The sequence below is a fragment of the Oncorhynchus tshawytscha genome, linkage group LG06 (genome assembly GCF_018296145.1).
Source record: "Oncorhynchus tshawytscha isolate Ot180627B linkage group LG06, Otsh_v2.0, whole genome shotgun sequence".
NCBI classification, from domain to species: Eukaryota; Metazoa; Chordata; class Actinopteri; order Salmoniformes; family Salmonidae; genus Oncorhynchus; species Oncorhynchus tshawytscha.
This window is the reverse complement of record NC_056434.1, coordinates 510,001-530,255: the sequence shown is the minus strand read 5'-3', so window position 1 is coordinate 530,255 and position 20,255 is coordinate 510,001. Positions and strand designations below refer to the sequence as shown.

General features: G+C 47.5%; 1 protein-coding gene across 7 annotated transcripts in view; it reads left to right on the top strand.

The window, feature by feature from the left end:
• The window catches only part of LOC112251945 (Nance-Horan syndrome protein-like), a 64,127-nt gene extending 45,091 nt beyond the window's left edge, over positions 1 to 19,036 (top strand). For all 7 annotated transcript variants that reach the window (XM_042322784.1, XM_042322783.1, XM_024422807.2 and 4 more), the window contains 4 exons: positions 6,654 to 6,785; positions 14,001 to 17,072; positions 17,536 to 17,656; positions 17,956 to 19,036. In XM_042322784.1, the coding sequence (XP_042178718.1) occupies positions 6,654 to 6,785; positions 14,001 to 17,072; positions 17,536 to 17,656; positions 17,956 to 18,496 (3,866 nt within the window). In that variant the 3' untranslated portion in view covers positions 18,497 to 19,036. The remainder of the gene's footprint in view (positions 1 to 6,653; positions 6,786 to 14,000; positions 17,073 to 17,535; positions 17,657 to 17,955) is intronic.
• Positions 19,037 to 20,255: the final 1,219 nt, after the last annotated feature.

Genomic DNA, 20,255 nt, shown 5'->3' with positions numbered 1-20,255 from the left:
TGAATGGGGCATGCTTATTTAAGATGGTGAGGAAATTACTTTTTAAGAACGACCAGGCATCCTCGACTGACGGGATGAGGTCAATATCCTTCCAGGATACCCAGGCCAGGTCGATTAGAAAGGCCTGCTCGCAGAAGTATTTTAGGGAGCATTTGATAGTGATGAGGGGTGGTCGTTTGACTGCGGACCCATAGCGGATGCAGGCAATGAGGCAGTGATCACTGAGATCCTGATTTGAAAACAGCAGAGGTGTATTTTGAGGGCAAGTTGGGCAGGATAATATCTAAGAGTGTGCCCATGTTTACGGATTTGGGGTTGTACCTGTTGGGTTCCTTGATAATTTGTGAGAGATTGAGGGCATCTAGCTTAGATTGTAGGACTGCCGGGTTGTTAAGCATATCCCAGTTTAGGTCACCTAACAGAACAAACTCTGAAGATAGATGGGGGGCAATCAATTCACATATGGTGTCCAGTGCACAGCTGGGAGCTGAGGGGGGTCTATAACAGGCAGCAACAGTGAGGGACTTATTTCTGGAGAGATTAATTTTTAAAATTAGAAGCTCAAACTGTTTGGGCATAGACCTGGAAAGTATGACAGAACTCTGCAGGTGATCTCTGGAGTAGATTGCAACTCTTCCCCCTTTGGCAGTTCTATCTTGACGGAAAATGTTGTAGTTGGGTATGGAAATCTCAGAATTTAGTGGACTTCCTAAGCCAGGATTCAGACACGGCAAGGACATCAGGGTTGGTGGAGTGTGCTAAAGCAGTGAGTAAAACAAAGGGGGGAGGCTTCTGATGTTAACATGCATGAAACCAAGGCCTTTTCGGTTACAGAAGTCAACAAATGAGAGTGCGTGGGGACACGCAGGTTAACCTCCGCATCACCCGAGGAACAGAGGAGGAGTAGGATGAGGGTATGGCTGAAAGCTATCAGAACTGGTCATCTAGTGCATTGGGGACAGAGAATAAAAGGAGCAGAATTCTGGGTGTGGTAGAATAGATTCAGGGAATAATGTACAGACTGGTATGGTAGGGTGCGGGTACAGTGGAGGTAAACCCAGGCACCGAGTGATGAGAGATTGCATCTCTGGACGGGCTAGTTATGCTGGGTGAGGTCACTGCATGTGTGGGAGGTGGGACAAAGGAGGTATCTGAGGCATGTTGAGTGGGACTAGGGGCTCCGCAGTAAAATAAAACTATCCTAAACAGTGTACAAGGCATATTGACATTTAAAAGAGACAGAAAGTGAGGCATAAAGCAATCACAGGTGTTGAGAGCTAGCTAAGACAACAACTGGTAAGATGGCGATGAATGGGCAGAGAGGGTCGGTTAACTACATACAGGGCCTGAGTTAGAGGCAGGGGCCAACAGATTAAAAGAATGGAGTACTGTGATTAATGAACAGTCTAGCAGGCATCAGCTATGTAGCCAAGTGATTATAGGGTCCAGTGGACAGCAATAGATGGAACAGGGAAGCAGCTAGGTAGTCGTTACTATGCTAGCACGCAGGACACAGTGTTTGAAGTTAGCAGTCCGGGGTAAGTAAAAGCGTCTGCTCCGATGTCCGTCAAAGGCCGGTTGAGGGCACAGCGGATGGAGTTACGTCGGCGGACCAGTCGTGGTGGTATGGCGGGGCGCCGTGTCAACAACGAGTCCAGGCCAGATGGCGAAAGAGGTGTTGTAGTAATTGCGTTTGCTAGCCGGGAGATGCACTTGGCTCGCGGCTAACTGGTGCTCGCTTCGGGGCAGGGGAGTTAGCCACTATAGCCACTCGGTAGCAGTTAGCTAGCAGTGATGATCCGATGCAAAGCTTACGGCAAGGATCCGGTGGAGTAGTGGATTCTAGCCGTGTTTGGGTGGAGTCCAGGAGGCATCGGCTGAGTTGCCGAGTGATCAGAGTAGGTCAAGAGGTGGGCCTGGCTCAGGGCTAGCTTCGGTGCTGGGTCACTTAGTGGCAGCTGTGATGATCAGGAGTAATGGTCCAGGGTTTACGGCAGGAATCCGGTGTTGTAGTGGAGAAAACAGTCCGATATTGGCAGGCTGGCAAGTATTATCCAGGCTAAAAAAACATCTGGTGTTTGTGCATTGCTAGCAGTGGCTAACAATGACTAAATAGCTAGTAGCTAATTAGCTGGTTAGCTTCTGATGGAGGTTCTGGCTATAAGGTCTAAAAAAATAGCGGATCCGTGTCACATTGTGTGAGGCGGGTTACCGAAAGGTATATTTAATTTAAAAATGGAAAAGAGATTGAAAATAAATTGATATAGCAATTTATTTTCAATCTCTTTTCCATTTTTAAATTATATATATATACACACACAAAAAAATACTAAATACAAAAAGTAAACGAGAGGACTACAAACCACGTCTGCACTGCTACGCCATCTTGGAAATAAGGAATTACGGTCTAGTACGGCGTCCCCCTGCAAAATAAATAGTGGGGGTATGCCGTACCAGTAAAACATGAGCCTATCACGATAATTAAAACAAAATGTAAAGAAATCTGTAGGCTATGTACACCGCTTTTTATTTATACCGCATGTCAGAGTCGTGAAAATTTAGCACATGGCAGGGCCTCCTGGCTGTCTGTTTAAGTTATGGTTAAAAGCTGGTCTGTTTGTGCCAGTGAGGGGAAGATACTGCTTCATGAATGCCAATTAGTCCCATTAGAATAGTTAAAAGGCCTGTTGAGATGTATTTACTGTGAGTTGCATAGAGTCTCAAAGATCTGGAGCCAACAGGGGCTGAGTCAGAAACTGAACATTGTGAGAAAAGAGCTGTAATAATGTGGAGCTGAAAGAAGTCTCTAGTCACATGATAGTCATGAAGTAGAGAGAGAAGCACGACAACTAGAGACACAGAGGGAGACACGGAGGGAGACACGGAGGGAGACACGGAGGGAGACACGGAGGGAGACACGGAGGTAGACTGGGAGACACGGAGGGAGACTGGGAGACACGGAGGGAGACACGGAGAGAGACACGGAGGTAGACTGGGAGACACGGAGAGAGACACGGAGGTAGACTGGGAGACACGGAGGAGACTGGGAGACACGGAGGTAGACTGGGAGACACGGAGGTAGACTGGGAGACACGGAGGTAGACTGGGAGACACGGAGGTAGACTGGGAGACACGGAGGTAGACTGGGAGACACGGAGAGAGACACGGAGGTAGACTGGGAGAGACACGGAGAGAGACACGGAGGTAGACTGGGAGACACGGAGAGAGACACGGAGGTAGACTGGGAGACACGGAGAGAGACACGGAGGTAGACTGGGAGACACGGAGAGAGACACGGAGGTAGACTGGGAGACACGGAGGTAGACTGGGAGACACGGAGAGAGACCAAGATGCGCAGAGAGCGGCAGCATAGTCAGTCAGGCTGCCATCAGTTAGGATCACAGATAGGATCACTAGGTACTGCATTCTATTCCAGAACTACTGCATTCTGTTCTGGAATTCTCTACATCAGTTTGTGTCCTCAGTTTGTAAACCTGCATGATACTGTAAAATGTGGACGGCAGCTTTGCTATAGATGGCAGTAATGGTGAATCTTTTTTCAGGGTGACCTAAATATTGTCTGGCTTTCGTCAAGCTACCCACTCACGAAAAAGCTTCAAACTGTGACCACTACCTGCAACCTGGTTCAGGTTATCAGTCAACCTACCAGGGTAGTTAAAAAACAGCACAGGAATTAAATCATCAACATGTATTGATCACATCTTTACTAATGCTGCAGAACTCGGCTCTAAAGCAGTATCCAGATCCATCAGATGTAGTGATCACAATATAGTAGCCATAACCAGGAAAACCTAAGTTTCAAAGGCTGGAACTAATATAGTGTATAAGAGGTCATACACTATGTTTTGTAGTGATTCTTGTGTTGAAGATCTACAGTATTCAGACCACTTGACTTTTTCCCAATGTTTTTACGTTACAGGCTTATTCAAAAATTGATTGAATTGTTTTAAAGTTTTTTTTCATCAATCTACACACAATTCCCCATAATGACAAAGCGAAAACAGGTATTGTACATTTTTGCAAATGTAAGAAATGACCTAAGTAGACGATCAAACTTGACTATATAGAGGAAGTAAAAGTCGTAACAAGGTTTCCGTAGGTGAACCTGTGGTAGGATCAATTTAGACCCTTTACTCTGTTGAAGCACCTTTGGCAGTGATTACAGCCTCGAGTCTTCCGTTCTTCTCAGCAGATCTTCTCAAGCTCTGTCAGGTTGGATGGGGAGCGTTGCTGCACAGCTATTTTCTCCAGAGGTGTTCGAATGGGTTCAAGTCTGGGCTCTGGCTGGTCCACTCAAGGACATTCAGAGACTTGTCCCGAAGCCACTCCTGCGTCGTCTTAGCTGTGTGCTTAGGGTCGTTGTCCTGTTGGAAGGTGAACCTTCGCCCCAGTCTGAGGTCCTGAAAATATAGATGGCAGGAGCGTGAATCTGGAGATGGCAGGAGATGGCAGGAGCGTGAATCTGGAGATGGCAGGAGATGGCAGGGGGATCTGGAGATGGCAGGAGATGGCAGGGGGTGAATCTGGAGATGGCAGGAGATGGCAGGGGGTGAATCTGGAGATGGCAGGGGGTGAATCTGGAGATGGCAGGGGGGTGAATCTGGAGGTGGCAGGAGCGTGAATCTGGAGGTGGCAGGAGCGTGAATCTGGAGGTGGCAGGAGCGTGAATCTGGAGATTGCAGGAGCGTGAAACTTTGGATGGTGTTCTCGGGGTGATGAGAGGTGTTGGGTTTGCACCAGACATAGCGTTTTCCTTGATGGCCAAAAAGCTAAATTTTAGTCTCATCTGACCAGAGTACCTTCTTCCATATATTTGGAGAGTCACCCACATGCCTTTTGGCGAACACCAAATGTGTTTGCTTATTTTTTCTTTAAGCAATGGCTTTTTTCTGGCCACTCTTCCATAAAGCCCAGCTCTGTGGAGTGTACGGCTTAAAGTGGTCCTATGGACAGATACTCCAATCTCCGCTGTGGAGCTTTGCAGCTCCTTCAGGGTTATCTTTGGTCTCTTTGTTGCCTCTCTGATTAATGCCCTCCTTGCCTGGTCTGTGAGTTTTGGTGGGCAACCCTCTCTTGGCAGGTTTATTGTGGCCCCATATTCTTTCCATTTTTTAATAATGGATTTAATGCTGCTCCGTGGGATGTTGAAAGTTTCAGATATTTTTTTATAACCCAACCCTGATCTGTACCTCTCCACAACTTTGTCCCTGACCTGTTTGGAGAGCTCCTTGGTCTTCATGGTGCCACTTGCTTGGTGGTTCCCCTTGCTTAGTGGTGTTGCAGACTCTGTGGCCTTTCAGAACAGGTATGTGTATATATAGTGAAATCATGTGACAGGTCATGTGACACTTAGACTGACTGCACACAGGTGGACTTTATTTAACTAATTATGTGACTTCTGAAGGTAATTGGTTGCACCAGATCTTATTTAGGGGGTTCATAGCAAAGGGGGTGAATACATATGTACGCACCGTTTTACATTTTTTAAATTTCACTTCACCAATTTGGACTATTTTGTGTTTGTCCTTTACATGAGATCCAAATAAAAATCAATTTAAATTACAAGTTGTAATTCAACAAAATGTAGCACGCGCTCCAGCAGGTGTATCTCTCTGGTCACCCACAAAACCAATTCTTTCTTTGGCCGCCTCTCCTCACAGTTCTCTGCTGCCAATGACTGGAACGAACTACAAAAATCTCTGAAACTGGAAACACTTATTTCCCTCACTAGCTTTAAGCACCAGCTGTCAGAGCAGCTCACAGATTACTGCACCTGTACATAGCCCACCTATAATTTAGCCCAAACAACTACCTCTTTCCCAACTGTATTTATTTTATTATATTTATTTATTTATTTTGCTCCTTTGCACCCCATTATTTGTATTTCTACTTTGCACATTCTTCCACTGCAAATCTACCATTCCAGTGTTTTACTTGCTATATTGTATTTACTTTGCCACCATGGCCTTTTTTTTGCCTTTACCTCCCTTATCTCACCTCATTTGCTCACATCGTATATAGACTTGTTTCTACTGTATTATTGACTGTATGTTTGTTTTACTCCATGTGTAACTCAGTCGTTGTATGTGTCGAACTGCTTTGCTTTATCTTGGCCAGGTCGCAATTGTAAATGAGAACTTGTTCGCAACTTGACTACCTGGTTAAATTAAGGTGAAATACATTTTAAAAAAGCGCCAAGGGGGATGAATACTTTTGCAAGGCACTGTAGATGGCAGTATCCTTAATCTATAGATAGCAGTAGCGTGAATCTGTAGGTGGCAGTAGCGTGAATCTGTAGGTGGCAGTAGCGTGAATCTGTAGGTGGCAGTAGCGTGAATCTGTAGGTGGCAGTAGCGTGAATCTGTAGGTGGCAGTAGCGTGAATCTGTAGGTGGCAGTAGCGTGAATCTATATTTTTCTGTTGATAGATACAGCTTGTATCCTCTGCTTGTCTGACCTTCACTCTTGTTCACTGTGGAAACATTAGTTAAGCTATAACTACTATAGCTTCTAGCTAGAACTACAGCTGTTGATCTCTGCTTGCTTCAGTGTGAGAAAGAGAGGAGAGGGTTTTGCTGCTGTCACTAACATACAAAGGTTTCTCACATGTTTTGTGTCTGCACTGTTCTGCAGGGGTTCAGTTCCACAGAGACTCTAGTGTGCACTGCTCGCTGCTCCACTCTCAGTCCGTACTTCAGAGGAGGAGGAAGCTGAGGAGACGGAAGACTGTCATCGGGATTCCTAGAAGTGTTCAGCAGGACCTAGGTATGTTTAACCTTAGACCTAACCTTGAACCCGATGACCTGTACTATTTATAGACCTAGATATGACTAATTGTAGTCATAACCTTAAACCCAAACATTTGACATTTCAGTCATTTAGCATATGCTGTTTTCCAGAACGACTTAGTACATTCGTCTTAAGTAAGCTACATATCACAGTCATAGTAAGTACATTTTTCCTCAAAGTAGTTATCAGCAAAGTCCGAGCTAGAAGGGCAGGGGGGTGTCAAGTGCGAGTGTTGGTTCAGGATTATTATTATTTTTATTTGGGGGGGTCGAGGTGAGGGGAATTATTTCAGATACTGTTTGAAGAGATAGGGTTTCAGGTTCTTTAAGAAGAAGGGCAGGGACTCTGCTGTCCTAGCTTCAGGGGGAAACTGGTTCCATCATTGGGGTTCCAGGACAGAGAAGAGCTTGGACTGGACTGAGCGGGAGCTGCCAAGAGGCCAGAGGTGGCAAAACGAAGTGCTCGGGTTGGGGTGTTGGGTTTGAGCATAGCCTGAAGGTAGGGAAGGGCAGGCCTTCCCCGGGAGGAAGAGCAGTTCCGTCTTGTTGAGCTTGAGGTGTTGGGCCGACATCAGAGCGGAGATACCTGCCAGGCACACAGAGATCCGTGCCGTCACCTGGATGTCAGAAGGAGAAAAGTAGTAGTACAAAAAGAAATTCAGCCACGTTACGGACACTGCCACACTTCCAGACAAACTAAACACCTTCTTTGCCCGCTTTGAGGATAATACAGTGCCACCTTTGCGGCCCGCTAACAAGGACTGCGTGGCTCGCGTGAGTAAAACATTTAAACTTGTTAACTGGCTGCCCCTAGGTGGTGAAGGTAGGAAACAACTTCTCCACTTCGCTGACCCACAACACTGGGGTCCCCCCCCAAGGGTGTGTGCTCAGCCCCCTCCTGTATTCCCTGTTCACCCATGATTGCGTGGCCATGCACACCTCCAACTCAATCATCAAGTTTGCAGACGACACACCAGTAGTGGGCTTGATCACCAACAACGACAAAACCACCTACAAGGAGGAGGTGAGGGTACTCGGAGTGTGGCATCAGGAAAACAACCTCTCACTCTGAAGTAGTGGACTTCAGGGAGCACCCCTCTATCCACATTAAAGGGACAGCAGTGAAGAAGGTGGAAAGTTGAAGTTCCTTGGCTTACACATCACAGACAAACTGAAATGGTCCACTCCCACAGACAGTGTGGTGAAGAAGGCACCACAGCGCCTCTTCAACCCCAGGAGGCTGAAGAAATGTGGCTTGTCACCCAAAACCCTCACAAACTTTCACAGATGCACAATCGAGAACATCCTGGGCCTTGAGGATGATTGGCACAGGGAAGTCTTGTACATCCTTGGTCTTTTCAGGATCCACATGAATGCTGTCAAAAGACAATATGGCCGAGGAACTTCAGGGAGGTTTGGCAGAAGTTGCTCTTCTTCATATTCAAGGTCAGACAAGCTTCTTTTAGCTTATCCAACACTGCTCGAAGATCTTTAGTGTTGTTCTCTGGTCTGGGAGTAGATAATTATATCGTCCAGGTAGATGAAACAGAGCTTCCGTTTGAGCTCACCTAATGCAATCTCCATCAGTCTTTGGAAAGTGGCAGGTGCATTCTTTAATCCAAAAGGCATCACCTTAAAGGAAAACAAGCCCTTAGCACAGACAAAAGCAGTGTCCTTGCTTTCCTGGTCCATCTCAACCTGCCAATAGCCACTATTGAGGTCAAGGGCAGTGAACACAACAGCGCCAGACAATGTCTCTAGGATCTCTTGAGTGTGTGAAGAGGATAGACATCAGTCTGGGAAACATTGTTGGTCTTCCTATAGTCCACACACAATCTAAGACTACCAGTCGTTTTTGGGACGAGGACAACAGGAGCAGCCCAGGGAGAGGAGGAAAGTTCAATTATATCTTGTCAACATGTCATTAATGAGTCCCTTTTGGATGATTAGCTTCGCTGGGGACAAACGGTATGGCTTCTGCTTGATTGGCATTTCCTGTGTAAGGAATATTTTGTGCTTCAGGAGCCCGGTGCGTCCTAGCTTTGAAGTACATACATCAGCATTATTCTGCAGCTGTTCCAACAGCCTTAACTCCTCTGGCTGTTCCAGCTGAGCTCTTCTCACAGCCTGTAAAAGGAGAACATCAGAAGGATTACCAAGGGTTAGTGGTACTGGAGGCAGAGGAGAGGCAGAGGAGACTGCCACATTTGGACCCCAATCATGTAACTTTGTAGCTTCTGATTGGAAGAAATGCTTCTCGCTCTGATTGTGTGGAAACCAGTAGCAAAGTATTGAGAAACTTTTGTTATTGCCCAAATACTTATTTTCCACCATAATTTGCAAATAAATTAATAAAAAATCCTACAATGTGATTTTCTGGATGTTTTTGTCTCATTTTGTCTGTCTTAGTTGAAGTGTACCTATGATGAAAATTACAGGCCTCTCTCATCTTTTTAAGTGGGAGAACTTGCACAATTGGTGGCTGACTAAATACTTTTTTGCCCCACTGTAGGAGCGGTTACACAGGCGGAACTCTACCTCACTCCATCCAAGTGGTCGTTTAGCCTCACCATCAGCCAGATATAGTGGACCTTCTGTCCACGTCTTCAAGTTGTATTGTGGACTTTTAACCTCCTTCCATAGTTTCTCATTGAGCAGTGTGTAGGATGACCCGGTGCCCAGGATGGTTCTTCCTGTCCAAGGGCCTATGGACAGGGGTAACACCAGTTGGTGTAGTATTGACTGTAAGGAAGGGGATGGCGATGGGAAAAGCAAACCATGCAATAATCTGAGACTGCGCTCCGAAAACAAATTTTCTGCCATGTTGGAGTCAACAGAAATCAGAAATCGCATTATAAATATTCCCTTACCTTTGATGATCTTCATCAGAATGTACTCCCAGGAATCGCAATTCCACAAAGTAGCTATTTTTGTTAGGGCGTTAGGTACACGTATCCAAACGCTTGTGTAGGTCAGGCATAACGTCGGACAAAAACTTCAAAAAGTTATATTACAGGTCTTAGAAACATTTCAAACTAAGTATAGAATCAATCTTTAGGATGTTTTTATCATAACTCTTCAATAAAATTCCAACCGGAGAATTCCTTTGTGTGTAGAGAAGCCATGGAACTCAGGTCGATATCATGTGAAATGCGCGTGAACAGGAAATGGCTCTCTGCCAGTAACCTGACTCATTCCCCTCTCATTCAGCCCCAAAACACAGTAGAAGCCTCATTCAAGTTTCTAAAGACGGTTGACATCTAGTGGAAGCCCTAGGAAGTGCAATTTCATCCATATCCCACTGTGAATTCAATAGGGCCTGGGTTGAAAATCGACCAGCCTCAGATTTCTCACTTCCTGTTTGGATTTCTTCTCAGGGTTTGCCTGCCATATGAGTTCTGTTATACTCACAGACATCATTCAAACTGTTTTAGAAACTTCAGTGTTTTCTATCCAATACTAATAATACTATGCATATATTAGCAACTGGGACTGAGGAGCAGGCTGCTTACTCTGGGCACCTCTGGGCACCTTTCATCCGAGCTACTCAATACTGCCCCTGCAGCCATAAGAAGTTAACTGGTTATTTGGGCAGGTTCAAAACCTACAAGCGGTTGCAAGTATTACTTTACTGGCCACATCTGAGCATGGATGTGAAGTCACACATCCGAATCTGTCAGGTTTGTCAAAAGGTACAAACCAGAAGGCAGAAAGCCTGCTGGCAAGATGCAGCAAACTGTGGTTACCTGACCTTGGGAAATGTTAGGAGTGGATTTTGTGGGTCCATTTCCTAGAAGCTCTAATCAGAATGTGTACATGCTTGTTTTTGTTGAATACTATTCCAAGTGGGTGGAGCTGTTTGCGCTTCATCAGGCCACAGGGAGGACCGTCTCTTACATCCTCATGAAAGATATCCTGACTCATTTGGGAGTGCCTGATTACATCCTGTCTGACTGAGGTTCCCAATTTGTCTCTGATCTCTTTGAGGAGACCTGCCAAAGATGGAAGCTGAGACAGAAGTTGATCACGACCTATCACCTACAGACCAACTTCACCGAGAGGGTTAATCGAACAATGGTTGCTTCCTATGTAGGGACCCAGCACAAACACTGGGACAAGCACCTTCATGATTTGCCCTGAAATTCCGATTTGCCCTGAGTCGTCCCCTCCGAGGACCCTTGGATATGGTGCTACAAAACCGTCAGGTTACTCCAGACTTAGCATGCTATGACCAGGTAGTCCATTTCCACGACTTTAGAGCTCTTGTCTCAAAGAACATGATCCAGGCCCGACTCAAGCAGAAGAGAAATTATGATGAGAACAGACGAGACATGCAGTTCCAGCTTCGTGATCGGGTGTGGTTTCGCTCTCATCCTTACTCGAAAGCTGAACAATTCTTCTCGGCCAAGCTCGCTCCTAAATGGCAAGGACCATATAGGATTGTGGAGCAGATGGGCCCTCTGAACTACCGAGTGATGAAAGAGGACACAGGTGAAGATGTCTCACGCCTTAAAACCTGTTTGTGCAAGGCGTTCCGCTAGCGACCCACCCCGACAACATCCGGTGAAATTGCAGAGCGCCAAATTCAAATTAGATAAATAGTAATAATAAACATTCAATAAAATACAAGTGTTATACATTGGTTAAAAGATTAACTTGTCAATCCAGCCGCTTTGTCAGATTTAAAAAAGGCTTTACGGTGAAAGCATAACAGCGCCCCACACACAAAAGCATACAAACATTTTCCAACCGTGCAGAGGAGTCACGAAAGTCAGAAATGGCAATAAAATAATTCACTTAACTTTGAAGATCTTCACCTGGTTGCAATCACAAGGGTCCCAGCTACATAACAAATGGTCCTTTTGTACGATAAAGTCATTCTTTATATCCCAAAAACTCTGTTTTGTTGGCACATTAGGTTCAGTAATCCACTGGCTCAAAGGCAGTCAAAACATCCATCCTAATAGTACCGGTAAAGTTCGTTGAAACATGTCAAACGATGTTTATGACAAATCCTCAGGGTGTCAATTATCTAAATAATCGATATTTCAACCTGAAAATTGCGTATTCAATAGAAAGGAAATAGACAGTCACGTGAAAGTCATGCTCGCAAACCAGTACTGCATGATTCCATAGACCCCTGACCAAAAGGGATTTTTCTTTGTTGTTTTAGAAAACAAGCCTGAAACCATGTCTAAAGACTGTTGACATCTAGTGGAAGCCATAGGAACTGTAATCTGGGCCCTAACCCATTACATAGTCAATAAGCTTTCAATAGAAAACCACTCGCATCAAAATAATCCCATTTCCTGGATGGCTTTTCCTCAGGCTTTTGCCTGCCATATCAGTTCTGTTATAGTCACAGACATTATTTTAACAGTTTTAGAAACTTCAGAGTGTTTACTATTCAAATCCTAGCTTCTGGGCCTGAGTAACAGGCAGTTTACTTTGGGCACGCTTGTCATACAAACCTCAAAATACTGCCCCCTAGCAGGGGCCTGTTACCCCCCGGCTGAGGAATTGGAGGAGATTGAGCGCCGCAACGTCCTGGATATCTTTGGAGTGATAAGACTTTTCTCGGATTCCCAGACCCAGAAGTCTAACGCCTTAAGGCCTGTTACCCCTCAGCTGAGGGGCGGAAGTGCCACAAAGTCCCGGCCCGGCCGTGAATCAATATTTTCTCTGGTAATGGGGGAGCTGAAGGAGAAGCTGTCCGTAGAGTTCCCGAGACAGGATTGTGAGACAGGATTGTGTCGAGGCACAGATCTGGGGAAGGGTACCAAAACATTTCGGCAGCATTGAAGGTCCCCAAGAACACAGCGGCCTCCATCATTCTTAAATGGAAGAAGTTTGGAACCACCAAGACTCTTCCTAGAGCTGGCCGTCTGGCCAAATTGAGCAATCGTGAGGAGAAGGGCCTTGGTCAGGTAGGTGAACAAGAACCTGATGGTCACTCTGACAGAGCTCCAGAGTTCCTCTGTGAAGATGGTTGTCCTACTGGAAGGTTTTCCCATCTCTGCAGCACTCCACCAATCAGGCCTTTATGGTAGAGTGGCCAGACGGAAGCCACTCCTCAGTAAAAGTACAGAGATCTTTGATGAAAACCTGCTCCAGAGTGCTCAGGACCTCAGACTGTGGCAAAGGTTAACCTTCCAACAGGACAACAACACTAAGCACACAGCCAAGACAACGCAGGAGTGATCTCGGGACAAGTCTCTGAATGTCCTGAGTGGCCCCGCCAGAGCCCGGACTTGAACCAGATCGAACATATCTGGACACAACTGAAAATAGCTGTGCAGCAATGCTCCCATCCAACCTGACAGAGCTTGAGAGGATCTGCAGAGAAGAATGGGAGAAACTCCCCAAATACAGATGTGCCAACCTTGTAGCGTCATACCCAAGAAGACTGATGGCTGTAATCGCTCCCAAAGATGCTTCAACAAAATACTGAGTAAAGGGTATGAATACTTATGTAAATGTGATATTTCATTATATATGTTTTAGCAAAACTGTCTCAACCTGTTTTTACAGGTTAGGCTGTAACTTAACAAAATGTGGAAAAAGTCGAGTCTGAATACTTTCTGAATGCAATGTGTCATGTGACCCTCATGTAAAATCCTTGTCGAAAGTGCAAGAGAGACTGTTGCATGACAAACAGGTGCTGTTAGATTACAATATCATGTATCTGCCTGTTTGGAACAGTGTAAACAACACTACACAAATGAGAAGTAATACCAGTCTGTTCTAATGAAACAAAATTGTAAAGCCTTTACTATAGAAAAGTTTAACAGCCGGATTTGTCCAACTGCTTTATCTGACATTCTGCTGTTGACTTTATAATGCAGGGATAAAGATGGAGAAAACACCTGTCTCCGGATTACATCTTCAAACTTAAGGGCGACCATGGCATCCGACAGGAGATGCACCCTTCCATGAATGATGTATACGGTTAAGATAGTCAAGCTAGCTACATTTTCAGATATTGGTTAGCTACCTGCTACGTCATGAGTTGGGATTATGGTTAACCTTTTTAGCTAGCTACATGTCTTAACAAAATACTCCACTATGCAGCTAACCATTTTGGGTGTGTTTTGTCAATTCAGTCTGGCTTCCTGTCTCACTCGGACCCTCTCCTCCTGTCTAACTCTGACCCACTCCTCCTGTGTCTAACTCTGACCCTCTCCTCCTCCAGATTCTGATGAGTCTCCGGGCGCCAGAGAGCGGACAGTGGTTGTCCGATGCAACGCTGCGCTCTGTAGCGAGGACCTGTGCTGTCGTCTGAACACCAAGAAGGACTCTGGCTGCCAGACTGAAGATTTCCTGGTCTGCGCGCCGTCCCACTGGATGGTCCAGTACCAGCGTGGTCAGCAGGGGGTCAGCTCCGCCCTCGTCCCGCTGTCCCTCTCCACTGGGAACATCTCTCTACTGGACACTTCGGAGCACAACAACGCCATGTTCTCCTCTTCGCTGGGGGTACGCCTGCGGTCACGCAGCCAGCCAAGGGAGGGGAGGAGACTGATTGAGGTTCACCACCACAGTGAGGAAGAGGAGCTGTCTCCTTCCGAGACTGATGACTTCCTGTCTGGGTTGGGGGAGCTGAAGGAGAAGGGGGGGGAGGGTGCAGATGACCAGTCCCAGCTGGACCACCCTCTGGCCAGTCTGAAGTACCAGCAGCGCACTGGCAGCCCCTGGCTTGAGAGGGGCCAATCCCGCCTCCCCCGGAAGGTTGACATGGGGAGCTGTGAGATGTCCTCCAGCTCAGATACCTTCTCCAGTCCGCTCCACTCTACATCCACCAGGCGGGTTGTTGGGTGTCAGATGGACCATAAAGACGACCACCAATCTTCTAGTGGGAACTGGAGCGGCAGCAGCTCAACATGCCCTTCCCACACCTCTGAGACCCTCCCCCCGGCTGCCTCCCCCCGGCTCACTGGCTCCTCCCACTGTGACTCGGAGCTGTCGCTGAACACCGGCCCCCACGCTACAGATGACCCCGCCCCCATCCTCATCCTGGACCCATACCATACCGACCGGCAGCTGGACGATGCAGGGGTCAGCATGGCTAGTGATGGGGAGTGGAGTTACCCCCACCCTGACTCCAGGCTCCATGACTTCAGCCCTGAGCGCACCAGAGAGGGGGAGGGGAGTCTGGGGTACCCCAGCTTTACCAGCATGGCTACCTGTGAGAGCTTCATTACAGACAAGCCTCCTTCTGAGAAGGCTGACACTGTATCATACTACTCCATAGACAATGAAGGATACTACACCTCCATGCACTTTGACTGTGGTCTGAAAGGGAGCAAGAGCTTCATGTATAACTACTCTGACTGTGGACAGGAGCACATGACTCTGGGGAGACGCTGTCTGACATTGAGGAAACCTAAGGCCAAGCCCTCTGCCCCCAGACGCAGCTCCTCACTAAGGAAGATCAGCGGGGGGGGGAATTCTCCTGATGACACCGAACCAAAGAACCGCAGCGGGCAGCAAAGAAAGTCATGTTCCCGAGAGAGGAGGTTACAGCTGGACCTAGAGGGCTCCCTGGGCCACCCTAACCTCCCTGACCCCCACCCTGCTCTGGGCCACCTGGAGGACCCTGTTCTGGGAGGGGAGGTGGGCTTGGGGGGGTTAGGGTTGGAGCAAGACCCTCTGGAGCCCCTATTGGCCCTCGAGACCTGGCAGAGGGAGGACACCGAGGAGATGCCGGGCTCCGGCCTGTTTGGTTCCTCTGACAGAGGCTCCTATAAAGATGAGGGAGCTGTCCAGTCAGACAATGCAGATCTCTGGCTTGTGAATGACTTGAAGTCAAACACTGACCCCTATCGCTCTCTGTCTAACTCCTCCACTGCTACCGGTACTACTGTTATAGAATGCATAAAGTCTCAGGAGAGTTCAGAGTCCCAGACCTCCCAGTCAGGATCCACCCCCTCACTGCCATCAGTAGAAGACTTCAAGATGTCCTCCCTGCCCTCAGTAGAAGGGGACTTCAAGATGTCCTCTCCAGAGAGGCTGGCTGGCTTAGTGTCACCATCTAGTGGCTACTCCAGCCAATCCGAGACCCCCACCTCTTCCTTTCCCTGTGCCTTCTTCCCCAGTCCCCCGTCACCCACCAATCAGAAGAGGAAGCCCAAGATTCCAGAGAGGAAGTCATCTCTGTCCATCACCTCCACCAGAGATCTGGAGCTGCCAGTCATCCCCCCCAGCCACCAGAACCTCAGTGCCCTTTACAGCCCTAACCCTACCAGCCCTCCTCCAGTCTCTACCAAGCCCCCAGGCCACAGGAACCAGCTCTACCTCCTGCAGCAAAGCAAGCAGACGGCATCGGCCAGGGCTGAGGCCAGAGTGGCAACCGAGACCTCCAGCAGTCTTCCCATGACCATCACCCCCACCGTGCTGCACTCAGTCCAGCTGAGGTCTGTGGGGAAGCAAGGAGAGGGGAGCCCTGCCCGACCCGGCCCAGATGTTGCCACCAGACCCAAGTGTCCCACTGTGAACATCAGCCCCCCTTCCAGCAGCAGGTCCCCTGAGTCTACAACCATGAAGCCTCCAACCTACAACTCCCAGGTTCCCCCCTCTCAACAGTACTGTGAGTCACTGTTGGCCCCCAGTGAAGGCCCCGTCCCTAGGGACCCAGCAGGTCACAGTAGTGTGAGGTACAGGCAGGACAGACACCCTGCTGAAGCCCAGTGGTGTACCACCGCCTTCAGACAGCCTGTAGACCAAACACTGGCAGACCAGGAGAGACTACCAGACCAGGAGAGACTACCAGACCAGGAGAGACTGGCAGAAGAGGACCATACCATCAGAAACCAACACCAGCCCCTCCTAGACCAACACCAGCCCCTCCTAGACCAACACCAGCCCCTCCTAGACCAACACCAGCCCCTCCTAGACCAACACCAGGCCCTCCTAGACCAACACCAGACACTCCAAGACCAACACCAGCCCCTCCTAGACCAACAGTCCCTACTAGACCAGGAGGTCTGCCAGAGGGGGGCTCAGTCCACAGGGGTGACCCCAGGTCAGGAGGTAGAGGAACAGAAAGCTCTATTCCCTGGGAGTAGCAGCAGTCTGGAGGCAGAACAGTACCGACCACTACTACCTGAGCCATCTGAACTACAGAGACCTGAAGACCTTTCAGTGTTACTTGGTCAGCACAGCTTAGCCACAACATCAGAGAGTCGAGACGAAGTGCCTGTTAAAAGTTATCAGTCGGAAACATTGCAAGCTTATCCAATCAGCGATGTGGCTGGCAGACAAGAGGAGTGTAAGTCTTCAGGAGTTCCAACCATTAGTGCCTCTCAGGATAGCAGCAGGGAGGAGTAGAGGAAGGATCTACCTCCACACCAGGGTCACCCCAGACGCAGAGACTTCCCCAGACGCAGAGACTTCCCCAGACGCAGAGACTTCCCCAGACGCAGAGACTTCCCCAGACGCAGAGACTTCCCCAGACGCAGAGACTTCCCCAGACGCACCCACTGCCCCAGACGCACCCACTGCCCCAGACGCACCCACTGCCCCAGGCGCAGAGACTTCCCCAGACACAATGCAGGGCTACTGCAGTAAAGTTGAAACATCAGACAGCCGTTCAACTGTTGCTGTAGACAGGAAATCTAGAAGACAGGAAATATTTTTTAAATAGTCCAGACGCTCTCTTATATTAAGGATTGTGAGATGCCTTTAAACCAATCAAGCTTTGTCTTGTACATTAATCCAGCCCTGTTTTCCAGATTCCAGACCCAGTGACAACTCTATCTTTTCTCTGAGTGAGGAGACCAAGGCTGAGGGTGACGTCTTCCTGTTGCCCACCAAGGCTTGCACTACAGAGGAGCTGTTTGCCATGATACACAGGTGGGTTTCTGGTTTCTGGTAGTTTGATTTGTCACTAAGCTAAAACCTTGTTTTGCCAGAAAGAAACACAGGTGCTCTAACTGTTACAAATGTAACTCTGTTATCCATAACCCTAACCCCTGTTCTGTTATCCAGAACCCCTGTTCTGTTATCCAGAACCCCTGTTATGTTATCCAGAACCCCTGTTATGTTATCCAGAACCCCTGTTATGTTATCCAGAACCCCTGTTCTGTTACACCCAGTCCTAACTACTGTTCTGTTACACCCAGTCCTAACCACTATTCCACTCTCCTTCATAGATCCAGGAGAAAAGTTCTAGGTAGGAAGGACTCTGGAGAGTTAAGTGCTCAGAGCAGTCTGTGTGCCCCAGTCACCCCACCTGGCAACACTATGACTTCTCCGGTGAACCCCAGCACCCCAACCACCCCCACTGGCCCCCAGAAAGCCCCGGGGCCCATCTACCGCAGCATGAAGAAGTCCAGCACCTCCCACGAGGAGTTTAAACTTTTACTCCTGAAGAAAGGCAGCCGGTCAGATTCCAGCTATCGCATGTCAGCCACAGAGATCCTGAAGAGCCCCATCAGCCCCAATGCCCCTGGAGACCCCCTTGCTGAGAAGCCCCTCTCCCCTCCGCCAGGCACGGAGAAGCTCCCCAGCCCCTTCACAGAGGGCTTCTCTCCTAAAGGCCTGTCCACTGCAGCCTGTCCCAGACAGAGCCGATCCCGCATCCCTCCTCCACCCACCAGCAGCCGCTACAGCATCCGCAGCAGGCAGCACCCAGCCCCCATGCAGGCCATCTCAGAGGGCGAGACGGAGAACTCAGACAGGAGCCCTTCCTAACATACAGCACCTTCCACCTTTCAGAAATGTAAAACAGAGGAACATCTTAAGGTTTTAGAACACATAGTAGAGAACAACTGGACCAGAATGACTTGGAACATTTTAACTGTGTCTAACTATTTATAATACAGTATGTATTTCTGCTTTTAGATTTTGGTATTGAAGGAAAACCGAGACTTAAGAACAGAATTGAGAGAGAGAAACATCTGTAGCTATGTTCTATTGAAAAAAGAAATGCTTTTTAAACTGTTAGGAAAGTAAACCGGAATATGTACTGTGCTATATGAAGGCTGTTTTTCTATCAAGGCAACCTTGTGTTGTCGCTCTACAGAAAATACATGGCTATCTTCCATTGTAACCGTAACCCTTAATCCTTAACCCTTTTATGATATTGCTGGAAAATTCCACATGTATAGAATATATCGGTATAATGAGATTTACAGTATAATATATTCACTTTTCACTAATGGTGTAAAAGTTGTGAAATACCTTAGAATAACACAGTATGAGTCATAATACCCATAAAGGATGGCAGTCAAACAGGTAAATGGTTCATTTTTCCATCATTCATTTTTCCCATAGAAACATGTAAAATAAGGGCTGTGTTTCATGGCCTTATTTCTATTGCAGCATGTTGGATGACTGTCATTCATATTCCATTCACCCAATTCAATGTTACTTCAATGGTTTTAGGATACTACATGATACTCTGATTTTCCCTATACCCTACCCATTATGAGGTTACTACAACCTAGCCCATGAATTAAAGTTTTCAACGTAGGTGTACACAGGCCGAGAGAGAACTTTGAGATGATAGTGACCCATGGACAGACAGTGATCCATGGACAGACAGTGATCCATGGACAGACAGTGACCCATGGACAGACAGTGACCCATGGACAGACAGTGACCCATGGACAGACAGTGACCCATGGACAGACAGTGACCCATGGACAGACAGTGACCCATGGACAGACAGTGACCCATGGACAGACAGTGATCCATGGACAGACAGTGATCCATGGACAGACAGTGATGCATTCAATACCACCTTGCACACTCCTGCCTGCATCTAGCTGATCTAGGGTGTAATCATTAGTCCAACATTTGCAAACAAGAGTTTCTATTGGACAAATTAATGTATTTTATCCCCGTTTTGTTTACATCCGTTTTAAAGAAACATTTTTCAACAGAATCGGCAGAATGAATACATCCCTGATCACACATAAACACAGTTCACTTTCATAGCAGCCACGTTGTATTCATTCTAGCCTCTATGCACTCTCCTCCTCTCACCTTTTCCCTTCGCTTGTGGGCTTCAAATGAACAACACATCAGTTGTATTTGACCAAGCAAAAAAACCTTTCCAAGCCATACCATGTCATAACCGCTACACACAGCCTACATCGTTGTCCCCATATTAACTAAAGTAACGTCCTAGTCAACTTAGCTCATATAACTAATGTGTTAGCAAACCAGCTACAATCATGCAGTAACGTTAGTGTTTAGTCAGTAAGCAGTTAGACCGTCGGGGCCCCGGTGGCAATACATTACTAATACCAAAAGCTTACCTTGACTTGAGTTCCAGTGTTGTGTTGGATATTCATAGCCAGCTAGCCAACATAGCATCCCTCTGTTTGAGCTGGGTGTTTGAGTAACTAAACTAGCCAGCTAGATTTACTAGCTAAGTGAAACTAAGAACAAATGAACAGTTTAACAAATACAACTATTGTCTCTCTCTCGGAGACAACTACTCACC